The 18,250-nt window shown below is 35.6% G+C and overlaps 1 protein-coding gene across 1 annotated transcript in view; it reads right to left on the bottom strand.

The window, feature by feature from the left end:
* MYCBP2 (MYC binding protein 2) overlaps nt 1-18,250 on the bottom strand; it is a 180,510-nt gene that overhangs the window by 59,664 nt on the left and 102,596 nt on the right. Inside the window, exons 41-52 of the mRNA XM_065678093.1 lie at nt 17,449-17,674; nt 16,993-17,111; nt 14,015-14,102; nt 11,575-11,627; nt 10,160-10,332; nt 9,676-9,820; nt 8,379-8,591; nt 6,681-6,736; nt 6,153-6,268; nt 5,516-5,613; nt 1,510-1,626; nt 604-744 (exon numbers count right to left, since the gene is read on the bottom strand). Coding sequence (XP_065534165.1) covers nt 604-744; nt 1,510-1,626; nt 5,516-5,613; nt 6,153-6,268; nt 6,681-6,736; nt 8,379-8,591; nt 9,676-9,820; nt 10,160-10,332; nt 11,575-11,627; nt 14,015-14,102; nt 16,993-17,111; nt 17,449-17,674 — 1,545 coding nt within the window. The remainder of the gene's footprint in view (nt 1-603; nt 745-1,509; nt 1,627-5,515; nt 5,614-6,152; nt 6,269-6,680; nt 6,737-8,378; nt 8,592-9,675; nt 9,821-10,159; nt 10,333-11,574; nt 11,628-14,014; nt 14,103-16,992; nt 17,112-17,448; nt 17,675-18,250) is intronic.

The following is an 18,250-nucleotide window of genomic DNA, read 5'->3' as shown; positions in this document are numbered from 1 at the left end:
GTTTCCAGAAAAGAAGCAATCTTTTGAATTGTCATGATGGTGATCACCATTAAAATTACTCAGTTACATTGTGCCTCCTCTTATAAATTCAACTTTTTACTCAGTCTTGATGCTCTGCGACTCTTTGATAACTCAAGGATTCAGGCGTGAAGCTCACAAAAAATATACACAAAAAGGAACAGAGCCTAAAGAACTTTCCCACTTTTTTTAAGAAAGCCTCAGTTACATCAGTTCACTACTGGCTGCAATACTCTTCTGAAATCATGGCATCAGTGGACCACTTTATGGACAATGAAATCTTGCATCGAAACATCTGGTGCAGACAACAAACTAGCACGATTATACTTTTGTATGCTGTTATAGCAGTCCTTGCATTTTTGTTTCTCTTCTAGGACAAGAGGTTTCAACATAAAAGCCTCATACCTTTCTACACTCCACCCTCATTACACAACAGCCCTCAAAAATGCAAACACATATAAGGTAGTATTTGGTAACTAAAGTATTGTTTACCTCAGGACTCATTTGCAGCCTTAATTAAAGAAAGTCTTGTAATGAGGATAGAGTGTACCTTTTGGATATTTTTCAAAGGCACCTTTTACTTACGTCAACAGGTACCAGAAGGCTCTTGCCAAGATGTTGGTTAAAAGACAGACACCAGGCTTCACTGTAACCATTCATGTTAGGAACATACTTCTTTATTGTCTCATCATTCAGCCTCAGCCAAACACCATCATCATTGTGGATCTATGGGAAACAAGCAACAAAAACGAGCCATGCCCTTCTGTAACTGTTCCAAAGCTAGTAAGGATTAACAGACTTCAGACAAACAAACAGCAGCAAGGAAGCAATGATCACCACTATGCTGACAGAATTAAGTAAGAGGTAAAGAGAAACATCAACAAAACCAGAATTTCAAAGCAATGGGAGGCATATCTTTTTAGAAGGCAAGGTGCAAAGATAAATTTAAATCAGATCATGCAGTAATAAGAGTTGCTTTGAGAGAAGAGGAAAGTCAAGTCTTCATAAGGCTTTTTTAAGTTCCCCACTTGCCAGTTTTCCACTGTTTTTATACCTTCGTAAATTGCAAAAATATTCCTCATATATGAAGTTATATTGCAAAAACCATACATGCATAGTAGTCTAACACACTAGTGATCTTTCAGAAGTGTAAGCAAAAGATGTAATGAAAATAACACCTACATCTAAATTTTAATGTAGGGTTGAAATAGTAAGGTATGAACACCTTAATTCTTAGAGATATTACTATAAGACGAACTCTAGGAATTTTGTTTCCTCTTATTAGTCTTGAAAGTTTGTTACACAGGTTTTCAAGTAAGTAAAAGGAAATGACAGCTTGAAAAACTAAATTAGTAAATATTTAGATTTTTGTGATTTATACTGTTATGTTCTTAATTTGTGTATGTCAACATCTTAAGCATGAAAAAAACATTATTTGCATGAATTAACTTCACATCTTAGCCCAATTTTCAAGAGCAATCCCTTAATTACCTCGTCAATGAAAGTGATGGATCCATTGACTTTCACTATGCCTATTTGCTCACTCTGAAGGGAAGGGTGGCTACGGATACGAAGCCCTGCACTGTCCTTGGCCACAAATTTGCGAACCTAAGAGAAGCAAAGGAAGACAGTAAGGAAGAAAAAATTCGAACAGAGCTCTCAAAGAGTAAAAGAGGTAGGTTTAATAGATTCTGAAATGCCAGTGATGAGATGGCAGTCTTAGAGTTACAGTTTGTTGCTAGTTTCCCATGGCTGCTGTGTGTAACTTCACTTTTTTACTATAACCAATAAAATCATAAACTTAAGAAAAGCCCTGAAAGTGCATTTACTCAGCCTTAGAAAAATCTGCATTATACCACAACAATACTCACTACAAGCTTCTGATTCCTTTAACTGCTGCCCTCCATTCATTTTACTAATTCTTCCAAGTTTCAACAGTTTTGCCTTTTCAAATTTAGTATTTCCAGTAACTGATCAACCTGGGATTACCACTTCTCATTTGTTCTGTGACAATATCCTCTTTAGTCAGCTTTTTGGCCAGAATGTGGATATTTTCTTTAGCTACAGAGTTTAAATAGCCATTGAAAAATAGAGAAATAACAGACCTTTCTACTTCTTTATTTTTCAAATAGCTCTTTCAATAGTTTCTCCCTTTTTCACAGGAAGGTTAGATCAGACGCTTCTTGTAACTAGATTGATTTACCACACCCCCAAAAATCTCCTAGTTATTATTCACTATCATTTTTTTCACCATTCAAACACATTATCAGGCACCTATCCTATGGAGAACAAATGTAAGCCATGCTTTTGGTCTTTGGTTTTAAGAAGTGCATATATTCTATCCATGCAGTATAAAGCTTTTTTCTTGTAAGGTTATTTTCAAACTCCACAGGCAAAACTGAAAAAAGTATCAACTGTAGTGTAAACTCATAACATAAAGCACAGAATGGTATGGGAAGAATAAACTCAAGAAAATGTAATGAAAGGTAACAGCTAAGTGCCTGATTTCCTCCCTCCCCCCAAATAAACTATTTATTTTACGAAATGGTGTTTATTTTAAAGCTAATTTTTAAAAAGACAGAAACGTGAAGAATTTCAAATGTAACTTACTCCAGGATGTGCAAGGTTTTGTTTACTAACAATCCTGTTACTCCAAAGACCTAGATTTTTCAACAGGCAAAAGCAGGACTTACAAGGTCCTTGTAAAAATGTAAGGCTGAATCACTGCTGACGGCACTCTCAACACAGAAAGGCCCATAAACAAAGCCTTGCAAATTAGGGTCCCTGCAGTAAAAAATGTTACTTCAGAAAATCATACAATAAGAAGCTGAAACTTGAATTAAAACCTTGAATTTAGAGGAAGAAGTATTGGCACTCAAGATGTGGATATGCAGAGGCCAGGAAAGAGCATTTTTCCCCTTTGCGGCAGCTAACTGATTAACAGAAAACTTCAAGCTGTAACTACAAACAGTGTAGTGATCAGATCCACTGACAGACAATACAACAAAAAAGGAGATGAAATTATATTCCATTTCTGATCATCACAAAAAACTTAACTGTCTGAGTGTTCTTCCTGATATAGCCCCTCTTTGCCTGGAATATTTCTCTCTGGTTCAGTAACTGCCCTGTAACCCTCATAACCAGTTCCTAACAAAATGGATTCTGACTAAATGAGTGACTAATGCAGAAAGGCTCAGCAATTAAGGTACTGCAGTGCACAGCAGTTTTCAAGAGATTTGTGGCTGTGGTACCAGTTTTGCCACTTCCAATTCAGCTAAATAAGAACTGCTTCCTTCCTCTTGGTTCCAGCTACTCTAAATTACATTACATAGCTTGAAAGGTAATGTTTCCCTCAATAGAATGTGGAATGAAATTTTCTGCGTGTTAATCTAAGTTTCACAGCCAGTGAGGAGGAAGCAGCTCCTATGGGTCATATACTCCAGGCTGAATACAGATCACTGTGATAATCTCCTTTAGCAAACTGAATGGACAGCAAAAAACAGACTTTCATCTGACTTCAAATAGCAGAGAAAGAAGTCTTTAAAAAATTGTAATATGCTGTATTACTATATACTATTCCATTTTCATCTTGCGATTCAAGTAAGGTTTGGCTACAGAATTGGAATGTTCCACTACCTTAATGAAAATATTTTGGCATTCCTAGTCTAGAACAGATCATAGCTGAGAATACACTGTTATACTAAATTTCAGGCTGACAATGAAGAGGAAGAAGCTTCTAACAATGCCCTTTCTCTCAGCAAAGTGTGATTTGGTATATTGGACTTTCTCTGACTAATACATGTCTAATCTGTACACTTGGCTTCGTATATACGTAGCACAGTGCAATAATTACCTTTCTAGACTATTTCTAATGCTATTGTTTATACACAAATTCTAACCTGGTTTGTTATATGATTATGGGATTTACCATGAAAGTCTAATGTATTTTTGCAGCAGTCTCTACAGCACAGAAAGATGGCTCCTTTTTCAAGAGACTAGCGCTTGGAACAAGAAACAAAACATGCAAGCAGAAGAAAAAAGGGAGATTTTTAAACACTAAGTAATGCCTAAGAATACCAGAGGCCTAACTTTTCTCAAGTATTTTTAACTATCACGAAGACTGTTGACAAAACGTAGCTGCTATTGTATGAACGAGTCATGTCAATTTCCACTGCAAAAATTCAAAAGAACACAGCGGTTCCATCCAGCAATTTATCTCGTCTTAGACCAGATGTCTCTCTCACTTTGGCAACAGCAAACAACACATATGATGATCAGCTTGGATAGATATCATTAAGTTCCGTGAGGTGAATCTCACACAGTAGGAATTAGAAGTTTTAATTAAGATAATGAAGTAACCAGAAGTCTCTCTTTCAACAGAAGGGAGAAAACCTAAAAATATTTCTTTTTTTTTTTTTTTTTGGGGGGGGGGGGGAGAATAAAAAAGAAAGAGAAATAATGCAATGAGGGATAAAAAAATTGTGGGGAAACTAAAGGTAAATATTTTTATTTTGAGGTGTGGGTGCAGGGAAAAGAATCTTGTTAGTAGTACAAGCAGATGCTGGATGCATTTACAGATTGGGTAACTGTACAACAAAACTGCTGACTAGATTATTCAGAAAGTTGTAAAACAAGTAAATCAGGATGTGCTGTATAGGTAAGAAGTTGGCAAACACCCAATCATTTTTGTAATCATGTATTTCTTAACCCCCTCTGCAGCTGTACCAACACAGGGAAGGATAACCTTGTGGTATTTCAGAATTCCACATCTTTTAATACAGGTTTCTTCATCTGAAAAAGAATTTAATGACTTATTTAATATCCTTTCCTTTGCATTTAAGAGGAAGTGGATGATGAGGATGATTAGTGAGAAGATGAGGTCCCCTCATCTGGACATTTTCCTTATAGCACTGCCACAGCACCTTCTGGCTTTCCTCCATTATTTATGTCTACTTTAGTCCCCCAGGGCGGAATGACAAGGTGAAATGGGGAAATCAAAAGCTACAGAAAGAGTAACTATTAAAAATAAAATCATAACACTCTAAGAAAGGTAGATATTACTAAAGAAGCTAATTTTGGATTTTATATTGACTGAAGAAGATTCTTATCACAAAACAAAATCTTTGTAAAGCCCTTTACACAATTAATTTCGTAGTACAGTATCAAAGAATTAATAATAGTGCAGAATGCAGCCTGGGGCTTTTATAATAGTTGCACAATATTTGCGTGACAATCCAAGATTAAGGAAGTTTCTGTTGAGCTTCTAACAGTTTTATTCATGGACAGACAGAAAGAAAATGGAATGAACAGCTTTCACTGTATCCAGTATATTCATTTCATTCCACTTAGTACATTAAAATGGTTTAAAATATCCTTAAGTCCTGCGGAACCATAACATGGAAAGTATGTAGTAAACAATAAAATCCCACCCCGATGTAACTATCTGTTTGTGTTTGATTGTGGAGTTTGGGTTTTTTTTTTTTTCAGTTCTCCAAACCTTGTTTGGCTGAGGCTCTGCTTTTGGTTTGATAAGCTGGGTTCCTGGAGGTATCATTCCTTTTGGAGGATCTTTTACTTTCACTTCTAGTCCAGCATCTATAAGCAAACAAAGACTAAGTTGGAAAAAAAAAAAAACAACACAAAAAAACCCCAACCAAAACCAGATGGATATAACCTCGAGTAATAATCTTAAAAGAAATTCTCTCTGTAATCGCTGTTAAAGCCAAACTACAAATTAATGGCCTCAGTAGACCTTTATGGAGGGGAAATCTTTCCACAGCATGCTATAGTATTTTACAACATAATCTCTAGGACTAGCAAGACAACTGAAAGACTTTCAGCAAAGAAAAACCCCAAACATTTAAAAATTAGTGCAAATAATTGAGACCTAGGGTAGTCTCAGTTAAGACAACACTTTCTCAGTTTTCCACAGTAAAAGTGATATTATTTACTCCTGCATGGTCAGGAACAATTTCCCCTTTCCTTCAGTTCTTCTGGAGTTTTTTTGTTACTTGGGTGCCAAGTTTTTCTATAAACTGTAATAAAAAGCCTTGTGAGCACCAAGATATACATTTATTAGTATACAAAGTGGATATAATATAAATTTATGCTTAAGCATAGTGAAAAATAAATACCTATTTCAATGCCATCTATAGTAACATGAATGGTATAGAGACCAACAGCTCCAGGAGTCCAGTTTGCACAGTATGTACCATCATTATTGACTCTGATCAACATGTTTTCACTGGGTCTAGACATAAATAGAACAATTCAAATGATTAAACAATTACTGTCTTATTGGAAACCATCTGTAGTACCTTTTTTCTCTGTCTAATGGACTAAGCCCTTATTATTTATTATGAAGTTGTAACTCTCTATTTCACATTTATTTACAGCAAATGACGAAAGAATACATTCAGAGAGAAGATAACACAAACAGTGAATCAACATTAGCACAATTAAGAACTAACAATTCTAAACAAAATCCCTAAATTTAAGAAAAAATATGTAAATTTAAAAAGAAAGAGAAAAGAAGCTATTTTTCCACTTCTGCCCTTAAACAAGTTTACCTCGCAATCAAGGCTTGTGAATCTGTATGCAAGCAGAAATAACACAGCATTTTAATTAAGTCCCTATCAAAAAGGGAATTTTTTGATGTTTACCTCTTTGGTGTTGGTGAAGCAAAGCGTAGTTCTTCAAAAGAATAATTTTCATATGCCTATAAACAGATTAAATTCAACAAACATAAAATCAACACTTACCAGTTATAGGACAGTCATGGATAAAAGAAAGCAGAGAATTTTCTCAAAGAACACAGTAATCTAACTTTACAGTCACCAGAAGCATTGGTCAGGGAACCAGAATCAAATTACAAAGCAGAGAAACACAGACACATGTATACATGTATGAAAAAAAGTACCTTCACTTTCTCTTTAAAACAGCCATTATTTAGATAATAAATATAAGTATTGCTAACTAAACCTTTGTTCACAGTGAAGTCCTTGAATCTATTCTCACCTCACACTTGTATAAAAAGCCTTTGAATGCAGGAAGAGAACTGGATATCATGTGAGGATAAAGCAAAATATGTTGCAGGTCAAAAACTGCAAACCAGGCCAGTGGATTTATCAATGGAGTTTTCTTTCTACTGAAAGTGAAGAACATATTCACTCTATATTGAGGTGGTATTTCCACGGATTCCCACTACAAAAAAGACCTGGTTCACTTGCACAGTTTCCTGTGAAATTAATGCACAGAAAAGCCCCAGAAGAAGTAACTAATGGTAGTCCTAGAACTTCACGAAGTCCCTCAGCAAGAAACACTCTGGGCTGCAATGGTTATATGACTCCTGTGTTAAATTAAAAACAGGGGAAGAAGAGGTGTTTAAATATTCAAGAACATTTGAACATAGATGCAGCTTAGCTATTTTGGGTCTCCATACAACATGTCATAATTTACTGTCATGAAGTGAGAAGACAGAGTTTGTAATCATATCTGGATGTTTATATCAAGTATTGATACAACATGCAGGCTGGTATGAAAAGGTCAGAGGACATCTGCATTTTACACTAAAATGACTGTACTCGGGTAATGCAGGGAGGGAAGTAGAAGAGAATGTTTACACTTTCTTGAATCAGTAAAGTTGTTAATAAGCTAATATAATACACTAGGTAACACATCTGCATTTCCCAAAATGTCAGACAGCCCTTAATTTAAGCAGCAAAATATCAGCTCTCTTGTGAATTAAAAAAAATGTTAAAGTTTTGGATGTAAAAGACTAACCTGAAAGGAACCTCTGGAAGATTCCCCAGGAACATGTTAAATATAGAAGTCAAGCATGTTTCAACAAGAATAGAGAGCTAATCCATTTGACAACAGCTAATTTAAACAGATGCTGTTTAAAATTTCCTGCATTGATACAGAAATCATGACTTTTTTACTGTGCTGAGCTCTGATTTTTTTCTGTGTGTTTACCAGTTGTAGTTTCTAATACAGATTCACTGCAACACTCCAACTCTATATAGATACATTGCTTTTACTTCCCCTTCACCATTTCAATAGCTGTTTTCATTTCTCCTGAGTGGTTCAGACTAGTTCGTTAATCAGTACGATTTAAAATCAAAGACAACTTTCTTTTTAAATGCTAATCCAGTTTATAATGGCCTTAGAATTCAGGCAATTGGCTCTTTTGATGCACCTAGTTTTCTGCTGAACTTAAATATAACCAAAGTAATTTGTAATTAATGTATTTTTAGATTGTGACCAAAAATAAATATACTTTTCCCCCTCTCATTTACATGCCTTTTCACACTTTGAATGTTGAATTTTACAGTTACATTGATGAAATGACAGTAATTTACCTTCATCATTGTAATAGCAATATATCGAGCTTCTTTTACTATCATTGGCTCATAGGAAGAATCTAGCTTTGGTGAAGGAAGTCCTCCAAAGGTCATATCACTGCTAGGGGATGCAGCCGTTGCAGGACTCCCTGGTATCCGTTGTACCTTTTTAGCTTGCTCTTGTTGCAAAGATGTTTTTTTCTGAGAAACAGGAATAGCTTTGACTTCTACCTGTAGTAAGATATGGAATACAGAAGGTGATTCAGGGAGAAAACACACACACGTTTTTTATATCTGATAATGTACAATGCTAAAGTGATGAGGGAACTCACTATAAATCCAGCTATGTCAAAAACCTATGCGTCTACAGCAAACAATTTGCAAAGCCAAGCACAGCATCTCTGAACAATGTAAATATACATGAGAGAAGCACCCAACTGACTTGGCACATGACTAGTGAAGGGGCAGGCAGCGTGAGTTCTGCCAGCCCCAGAGTATCCCCTGGGAAGCAGCATGTAGTCTGGTTTGCTTAGTTAAGTTTTCCCACAACTCAAAATCCTACAGACTAGGAAAAGAGCCTTCCAAATGAGTACACAGATTTCAGAGTGTTATCATCAGGACCTGCAAGATGTGGGTCAGCACTGGTGAGACTGGATCTTGTCTAGCTCTGCCACCCTAGTTTATCAGCACTGTACATTTATACTGTGCTCTTTAACATTATTTTAACTGACTTTTTTCCTCAGAGGTACTACAGACCTCCATTAGTGCAAGTAACATATCTGTACATAGTTTGCTGAGGGAGAACAGACTACCTGGAAAATAAGTTTATGCATTACTCTTCCTAAATCTGCAATAAAGTATGTTTAAATACTGCAGATTTCACACAATTTATCAAAATTTTACTTCATTCACCAGAGGTACTTCAGTGGTTTGCACACTGAGAGAGTCCAATAGAATGATTAAATGAAGGTTTCTGTTACTTTAACACATTTGTGAAGAAACACAATATAATTAAATTGAAAAACAGATTCTTATGTCACCTTACACATCATCCCCATCAAATATTGCCTACAACTGATTATTTCCATATGTACACAAGTGTAGCTCTTTACAGACAAAATATAAACTGTAGGAAATGGTGCTGGCATAATAAAGAATTTGATAATGTTGTGGACTTAGAGGTAAGAAAGTCTGACTACACTGAATTTATGAATGCCATTTTCTGCCCTATACAAGAGTATTCTGTAAGTATCTACAACAAATACTAGAAGATGGCACAATGAAGTGTAATAATCATCAAGATTACAGTAATTACCTTCATATTAGGAACATGAACAACATCTCCATACTGGTCTTTTGTTTGTACGGTAATAACAGTTGGCCAACCACATCGAATGTCATCTTTATTCAAAATCAATGATGTTTTTTGAGGATCAGCATATGAATCTGGCTGAAGCCACCTACAGCAAAGGAAACCACCTAACATTAAAATCCCATATAGCCCCCTCAAAAGATAAATTCTTACTCTGTGCAAATTTCACTTCCAGCTAAGAGAAGGTCTGAATACATAAGCAAACACTTTTACCCAATATATTAACAGAAAACAATTCAGCCAAATAGTTTTCTTTTACTAGCATTTACTATAACTGTTAAAAGTTCTATAGCTAGTTTTATAGACATGCAACAGTGCATAGGTTTTAAAATTTAGCAGACAATGTAACATTTTCTACTTTGCTGTAAAAGTTAAACAGTACAACAATGAAGCAATGGGTTTATTCATGCAGCACACAAACTTTTACCTTGCAAGTCGTCCACCACTTGATCCTGGTACACAAGCAATGAAATCCTCCAGAAATGACTGTTCATTGCTCTGTACCTGAAGTGGAAGATTTCCTTCGAGAGCTTCCAGAATGGTTGGGGAGTGAGACAGTGCCAAGCCCTTCCCAAGAATGCCGGAGTGAGATTTGCACACCTGTGTTTTTTTGCAGAGGTTGAGGTGGGGGTGAAAGGATGGAGACATAAACCAGCTTTTCAGTATCTTACATGTAGGCACTTTCCCATAATATGACACAGTTACAGACACTTTGGGCACTGAAAACCATTCAAGGAGGAGACGATAAACTTAAAGTTAAAAAAAAAAAAAAAGTCAGCTCAGTCTGTAAAACAGTAATTTATGTTGAAGGAGTTTAAATGATCTTGAGTTAAGGGAGAATTTCTGAGGAAATAAAAAGGTAATGTGAACTTTTGTCTTAAGAGTACCCTAAACTACTGAAATGTGACAAGAAGAATGAAGAAAGCTATTCTGAAAATGTGACCAATGAGCACGTCCCAAAGAAATATAAAAGGCCACAGATACATCTTACAGAGAGGCAGATCTCTTAAAGAAATTTTTTTTCATGAGACAAAGTAAAATAAATCCTTCTTTTGCAAGAAGGGAAGTAAGGTGGGAAGATACAGGAAATACTGAACAAACAGGACTGAAACCGAAAATCCTTTACTTCCGCGCACACTCCTAGCTCACATTTTGAATTAGAACATGGCGGGTCTAAGAGCAGACTGCTGAAAAACTGTTTCTTCCAAGGAATATCTGATTCTTCCTAGACAGTTTCTGTTTACTATTCTGTCATCTAAGGCCTCTGCAACAGTGTCATGCAGTAGCACTGATACAGTTTTCCAACAAGTACTGTGACAACTGAATTTCAAAACAACTGCCCTGAAGATAATAAGGAAAGAGAGAGAATGTGAAAACTCCTTTTCACTGCTCATCATCAGCTAGGGACTACAGACAGGGAGTTACCGAGTAGCATTAGCTCCCATTACAATAAACAAAATACTAACAAAACCGTAACAACTGAAATCATATTATCCGGCGACTTGCTATATGTTACCACTCAACTGAAGAAGTGATTTTATTTCTCCAATTACAAAGACATGTAAAGGATTAATTGTGGTAGCATTTAAAATTTCCTAAATAGTGCAACTTCAGCCAAACACTTAGGCATTTTGAAATATAGGTGGTAATATTACTTTCTATGTAATAATTAATACATTTTTCTGTAAGTAAAGTTATTATAAAAAAAGACTGAATGTAAATACTAGACATCCGTAAGACTTTCTTAAACTATTTTATAAAAAGGTGGATTCTGTCCTATTATATAAACCTTAAAAGCGATTTGCTTAAGAATGTTGCAATGGATAAAAAGCTGCAGTATACCTGTAAGGCAGCCTCTTCAAGTATCTCAAGATCTTCTTCAAATTCATTACCTGCTGTAAAAATATAAGTATCTATTTTTCATAACAATAACACTGACACTTATTTACATATTATATGTTAAATTCAACTCTGTTTAGTGAAACTTTTCATATTGCAAAATTTAAGCTTGCGTGAGGATGTGTAATAGTTTATCCAGCAATTGAAAGATGAGTATTTTCAAGTAATACAGTAAACATGCAGTACTGTGTAGTTCAGTGCACAAGCAAATAAACAATTGTTGTTTGCCCAGAGCAACAATACACATTACACAAACCAAAAAATTGGCACTTCTTATCTTCAAGACAACATGTATGCCAAATCTTTGGATATGACTAGAAACTTTCAGAAAAAGATTCTGGTAGGTCAAGATAGTTTCTGGGAAGCAGTACCAACTGCTCCCTTTTACAAGCTTAACCGCGTATTTGAAAACCTGAAAACTCTGCACAATTTTGTTCATTATGATTTCTCCTTAAAACATAAAACTCAAATACATTCTATTATACAATACTTCTTTCTCACGGATGCAACTCGAAATTCTGATTCCAGGGTGACCAGAATTGCCAAACACAGTCTCTTAATAGAAAAGTAAACCAGATAAGGTTACCATATTCCTACTCTCTCTCAAAAGCATATCAGGAAATTCTAATAGTCAGAAGAGAGAAAGAGAAAGGAGAATAATCAAGTCCTAAGGCACTCTAAAAAATCAAAGAAATAGAGATATATAAAAATTCTGCTCTCAGAAGTAACTTCTACCAAATTTGAAATGCCAGTAATTACTTGCTAGTAATAATGTTAAATATATTTCCACATTGCTGTTCAAGTTCGATCTTTGACAAAGATCAGCTCTGTCTTGGAAAGAAGCATCTTAAATTTAAAAATTAAGAGAACTGGCAAGGATGAAGTGTGACTTTCTGAACAACCAACAACTGCTGCAAAAAAGCAGCTACCACTGGTGCCTGGAATTAACCTGTTTTATTTATTCACAGGGTCTAGTGGTCTTGTAGATTAATTTTGTAGATGAAAAAATATGTATGTCATTGGCACTGTAATATTATCAGTAACACTAACAGAAGTTGGCTGAAGTCCTCAAGCTGGTGTAAACGGTCAGATGAATCAATTACATCAGTACTCTAGAAATTATTTGCAGGCCAATGCACTTATGACTCTTCTGCACATCTTACAGAACCACTTTTATAGATGGCTGAGACTTCAGGAAACTTTGTGTTTTTTATTTCAGATTCCTTCTATCTGAAAGCATACAAAGCCCATCTATGTACCACCTACATTCAAAATAAGAACAAAACAAAAAAAAAACACAACGCTTTAGAGAGAAGTGTGATGTATTAGGAAACCTGGGAAATTAAGATACAACCTTTTTATTTTTCATAACAGAAGTATAAATGGATGCTAGGTCAGTCAACAAAACTAAGGAGTTAATGCAGCTGTTTGGAGGATAAGAGAAGAGGGCACTATTAAAAGTACAGAATTGCCTTATACTTTTGAGAGAGAAATACAGATCTACCAGTGCAACTGAGGTGCCTATTTATAATATAAAGAAATTTGCACATTCAAATACACAAGCAAAATACCAAGTAAAAAAAATAAATTTCAAATTAGGTTTTGTGGTTGTAACTGAACACTGATCAATGCCTTCCAGCTCATTAAAACACACTTCAGTCTCATTAATATTTGAGCTCGTTTGTGCTCCTAAATTAAAACGAACAAAAAGATCCTATTATATATTATGAGTGTTTTTCCTATACACTAATGTTGATTAGGAGGAATGTTATTACACAGAATATGGCAGCACCAGTAGGAGCTCAAATTCATCTCCATATCCATTAGTTTTCATAAACTCATATTTTATCTTACATTTTAAACTGCATTTGGGTTACTGCAAGCTCATTTGCTGCATCTGCTGTTGAAGTGTGTGTGGGGGTTTTGTAATTGTAAAGAATACCCCTGCAGCAGCAATATTTTGGTCAATGGTCACTTTCAATTTTTAAACTAGCTATTTTAAATCTTGCAATTCAATGCTGCAGGTATTTTACATTAAGAAAGGTGTGGAATGCAGGGACAAAAACCAGTGAAAGAGAAATACAAATAAGATACCTGCACATTTGTGAAGTGCCACGAGGAAGCTGTAAGACATAGCTCGTACACTGATACACTACCTGTGGATGGGGGGAGTTGGTTCAGATTTAAATGACTAAGTTTCCGTCCTCCCCATACACACTTGAAGGGAACACCACTTTACTATCTTGTTCGCTTAATTCAGTTTTAAGAATTAATTTCATATGATTATCTCTAACTAAAAGCAACATTAACTCTTAAAGGTGGTACTAATTCAGAAAACCCAAGGTAACGACGAAATAGCAAAGTATGTTCTTTGAGTACTTACCAATAGGAAGTGCTAGATCTTTCTTCATCAAAGCTGCTGCACATGATCCTCCTAAATTTGCCAATTCCTTCTCCAGCTGAATAATACCCTTCAAATTGAAACAAATTTGAAAACAAAAAGTGTCTCAGAGAATAGGACAATGAATATGTTTCCTTGACACTACCCTAACAGAGAGAGTATGTGCTCCAGTTTGAAGTTTCTCAGCAATATACTGTCATATTTTGCTGTGACATGGGCCAGGGTACCAAAATTTTTAACATTAAAGAGAAAGGTAACTTCCTAATACAAAAAAGCACTACTCATACATTTTCAGATTGTAAAGCAATGCCTCTTCTAAGCTGTACCACATAGGCTCACATTCCCATCTTGTTTATATGTGGCACTGTTCAAAACCTTTTTTCCTTTCTCCTTTTTCCTCTTCCCTCTCTCTAGTTGGAGAGGCAAGGATGGAAAAAGATTCCATAATTTCCTTTTCTCCATTAATATCCTGGGTAATGCCCTTGGTGGTTTCTCCCTTCTATTTGCACTGCAAAGTTACTTCTTTCTATTGACGCTGCTGTTGCAGGGAATGAGAAGACTCCCTCCTACCCACCAGATTGTCACTGAAAACACACGAAGAGTCTCTCACTAGGAATATCATCAGACCATGCAGATGATTTTCAAATACCTGGAGTGATGGAGGCTGGGCGCAAGGATGGGGTGCACCTAAATGGCAAGGGAGGTTCTAGCTAGTTTTTACACCACGAAGAAATGTATGGTATTTCCCCTTCAACTTGTCCCAGCTACATGCAGGCACAACCTCCTTAACTTTGCTCACAAAAAGGTGCTGACACTAACACCAATTTGAAATTTTCAAGGAATCTGTGGGAGGATCAGCACACACCTCTGACAGATGCCTCTCCTGGAGGAAAAACAAAAACCAAACCCAACCCCAAAAAACACTACCAAAACCAGTGGGGAAGATGGGAAACCTCTCTATGACAGATTTTCTAGGCAGACTTACAGAAACTGGCAATATATAAAGTAGATAAAAATACTCTTCTTTTGGAAAGAGCCTTCAAAATCAGTAATCCCCTGTAACCTCCGAGATCCCACTCACACTGATAAGTCTCCAAAATGCATTTTAAGCTAAACCCTTGACAAGCTGCATCTTTAGGACTTAAAAAAGCAAGTGCTGAAATAGCAAGCAAGTAACGATGTGAAATGTGGATCAACCCACCAGAGAGGTCCCTGCTGTGTGAACACCCTTTATGAAGAAGGCAGATTTTACATATATTTTGCAGATTTAATAATGACCAGCAAAAAAAGCCTTCCTTTGCATTCAAAGCATAAATCTAAAATTTGTGCAAAAATCCTAAGTTTCAATGAAGATTAATAGCTCAACTACACCCAATTCCTTGGTGCACTAGCTCACAGTATGACACCTTTCATTTTTTGCAGAGACTTCCCTAACAATGAATGTCGTTCAATATACTATAGTTTGGTAATGGTACCACAAGCTTGTTCTTTGGAAAGAGAGAGAATCAGATGTGGAAAAATTAATCCCACTGCCTTGAATTAGGTCTTACTGATTCCTTTTATCTACAGAAAACGCAATAGTCACCAGAACATACTCTTCTTTTTCTACTAGTGATGACACTTTCAAAAATTATCATCACATAGTTCCCAAAAGAATGAGAAACTCGCATTGTGTACCCAATTACTTAAGGCTTTAGCACTGAGACGCAAGGTAGCTTTTCTATTTATAAAATTTTAAATTACAGTTTTGGGGCTATAAAACGGTATGCTTGAAAACACAACTTTTCTTTAGCTGGTATAGTTAACTAACGCACTGGCTGCCATATTTTAGCACTGAGTGTGAAAAACACGCTAGCAGCTTAGTTTGTAAACGGCTTAAAAAAATTAATGATGTATATGATTCTGCATCTTTTTTTTCTGCTTAAGCAAGAATTATTATTACTCAAACACAGACTAGTTAGATTATTTACAGGATTTGTAAATCTGATTTGGTACAAGCACGGGAGACTGTTGTGGTTTAAGCCCAACTGGTAATTCAGAACCACACAGACACTCGCTCACTCCCCCTTGGCCTTCACAGCTAATAATCTTGCAGTACGTTTTACTCCAAATACCATGACATTCTGAAGAATTTCATGTTTTGAAAACCTGAAGACATGATCTAGCTTGAGAAGAATCCAGGAATAAGACAAGGTAAATCTTCTGTGAGGGCTGTCGTGTAAGCACTTCATAAAGTCTGCAATGGGCTCAAAGACTCCCAATGTAAGGGAGGGGCTATTTTTCCAGCATTATTATAAAGCCTTTTATCATTAATCTCTTAAAATAACCCAAAATGATTAACTGGGCTAAGAACATGAAGAAATTTATCTTCCCTTTGCAACAAGGCAACAGTGGTGGAAATGACATACGTCCTTAAAGGCAAGATGAGGTGACCACTGCACAAAATCTCAGGCAGCCTAAATGAGGCCAGCATCTCCACGCAGTCTAAGAGCTCTGGTACGAGTGAACATGGAAAAATAATGCAAGTTTGTCATCCCACGATTGGCAGTGACAGCAAAATACTAATCACTGTGTATCTGAAAATCCCAATACTTTGGATTTCTGATGGAAGATAACGTCAAAATTCTAGGAAATTTCATATCCTGTTGACATGCTATTTATTTGCATACTGTCAGTTATTAAAATATCAAACCAAACAAAAAGCCATTCCACTAATATTCAGATTAAAGAATCCCAAACAAATGTCTGTAATGAAACAAACCAAAAAATCCTTAAAAACTTGTATGAAATTAAGTTAGAACCATTTTACTAATGTTATTTAGTCAGAAGTGGAAATATAAATAAAAAAAAAAAAAAAAGAAAATCAAACCAAAACAAACTCCAAACCAAACAAAAAACCCTAGCCTTATAGAAGAGAATTAATAGGTGCACCAACTATAGCCATTGCACTTTTCACTTACCTCATCAGATCCTGGACTAAATTCATATCCAATTGCATAACATTTGAAACCATAAAAACAAGATTTTTCATCTTTCACATAGTCTGATGCAGTCTCCAGAGAAAAAAGAGCTTCATTTCCTTGTAAGAAGCAAAAGGATACATAAAATAAATACATAAAAACTTGATACTTTTCCTCTTTTTGTATGTTTCTTCCATATGATCATATATGAAACCTAGACTTTATGACATGTAAAGTAAAACCATGAATAATATGCAGATCAACACTTCAAATAAGAAATCTAATATAAAAATGCAATCAACTGATGTACAACAATGGCTCACAGTATCTTGCCAGCTTGGATGAAGACACTTTTTAAACTTTGCTTTCTAAGATAATTTTGCAGAAAAATCAAACCTTCTTTCATTATTTTAATAATTCACATTAGTAGAAAATGTTGCAATATCTATTTATTACCTGGCAATACTAATACCATGGTAGGCCATCCTGAAGATCCAGAGAATTTTTTTAGCTCTACCCATGAATTAAGGTTGTCATGAACAGAAGCATGCTTTGGTCCAAATCCCAGGCTCTGTGCAATTCTAACAGGAATTAGTAAACGAAGAACATCCTCCGATTGAGCAGTGCCACACTGAGTGTCAAACTCTATTGTTATCCACCTGACACACTCAGGAAAAGTCACCTAGAACAAAACAATAGTCTAATTAAATGCTTTTTTACTTTTATATGGTTTTAACTCTTTAGGCTAGAGAAGTCATTTAATTATGCAATTCTGTACATTTGTTTTGATATGCCTTAGATTAACATAATCCTAATTTATTTTTTGATGTTCAGATATATCTGAAATGCTTTACACCTTACTGAATTATAATTATGTATTTTAACTTACATTCAGATTAAGTATCTGTGCTCATGATACCATTTTGTGATTGTTTTTAAGAACTCTGCACAAGACCATTAAACAAAAAAGCCACAGACCATTAAAAACATTTAATTCTCAAATAAGTTTTTAAATGCAAACTTCAACAGACACATTCAGTATCTGTTTTGTGCAATCTTTGAAAAGTACACAGCAGCTGAACTGCACTTGTGAACATGGCCTGTGGTATGACAGCATATAATTACAGAAATTCAAAGGCAGCAACAACTAAGCCTAGGGCTTCAGATGAGATCTATAAACTTGTAGAACTATTAAGTGCATCAGGAAGATCATACGGTAATTACATTTTCTCCAGTGAAGGTCTTGCTGTCTTACAGG

Source organism: Lathamus discolor, chromosome 4, assembly GCF_037157495.1.
Source record: "Lathamus discolor isolate bLatDis1 chromosome 4, bLatDis1.hap1, whole genome shotgun sequence".
Taxonomy (NCBI): domain Eukaryota; kingdom Metazoa; phylum Chordata; class Aves; order Psittaciformes; family Psittacidae; genus Lathamus; species Lathamus discolor.
Note: the sequence above shows the minus strand (reverse complement) of the source record. Positions and strands in the feature narration are given on the sequence as shown.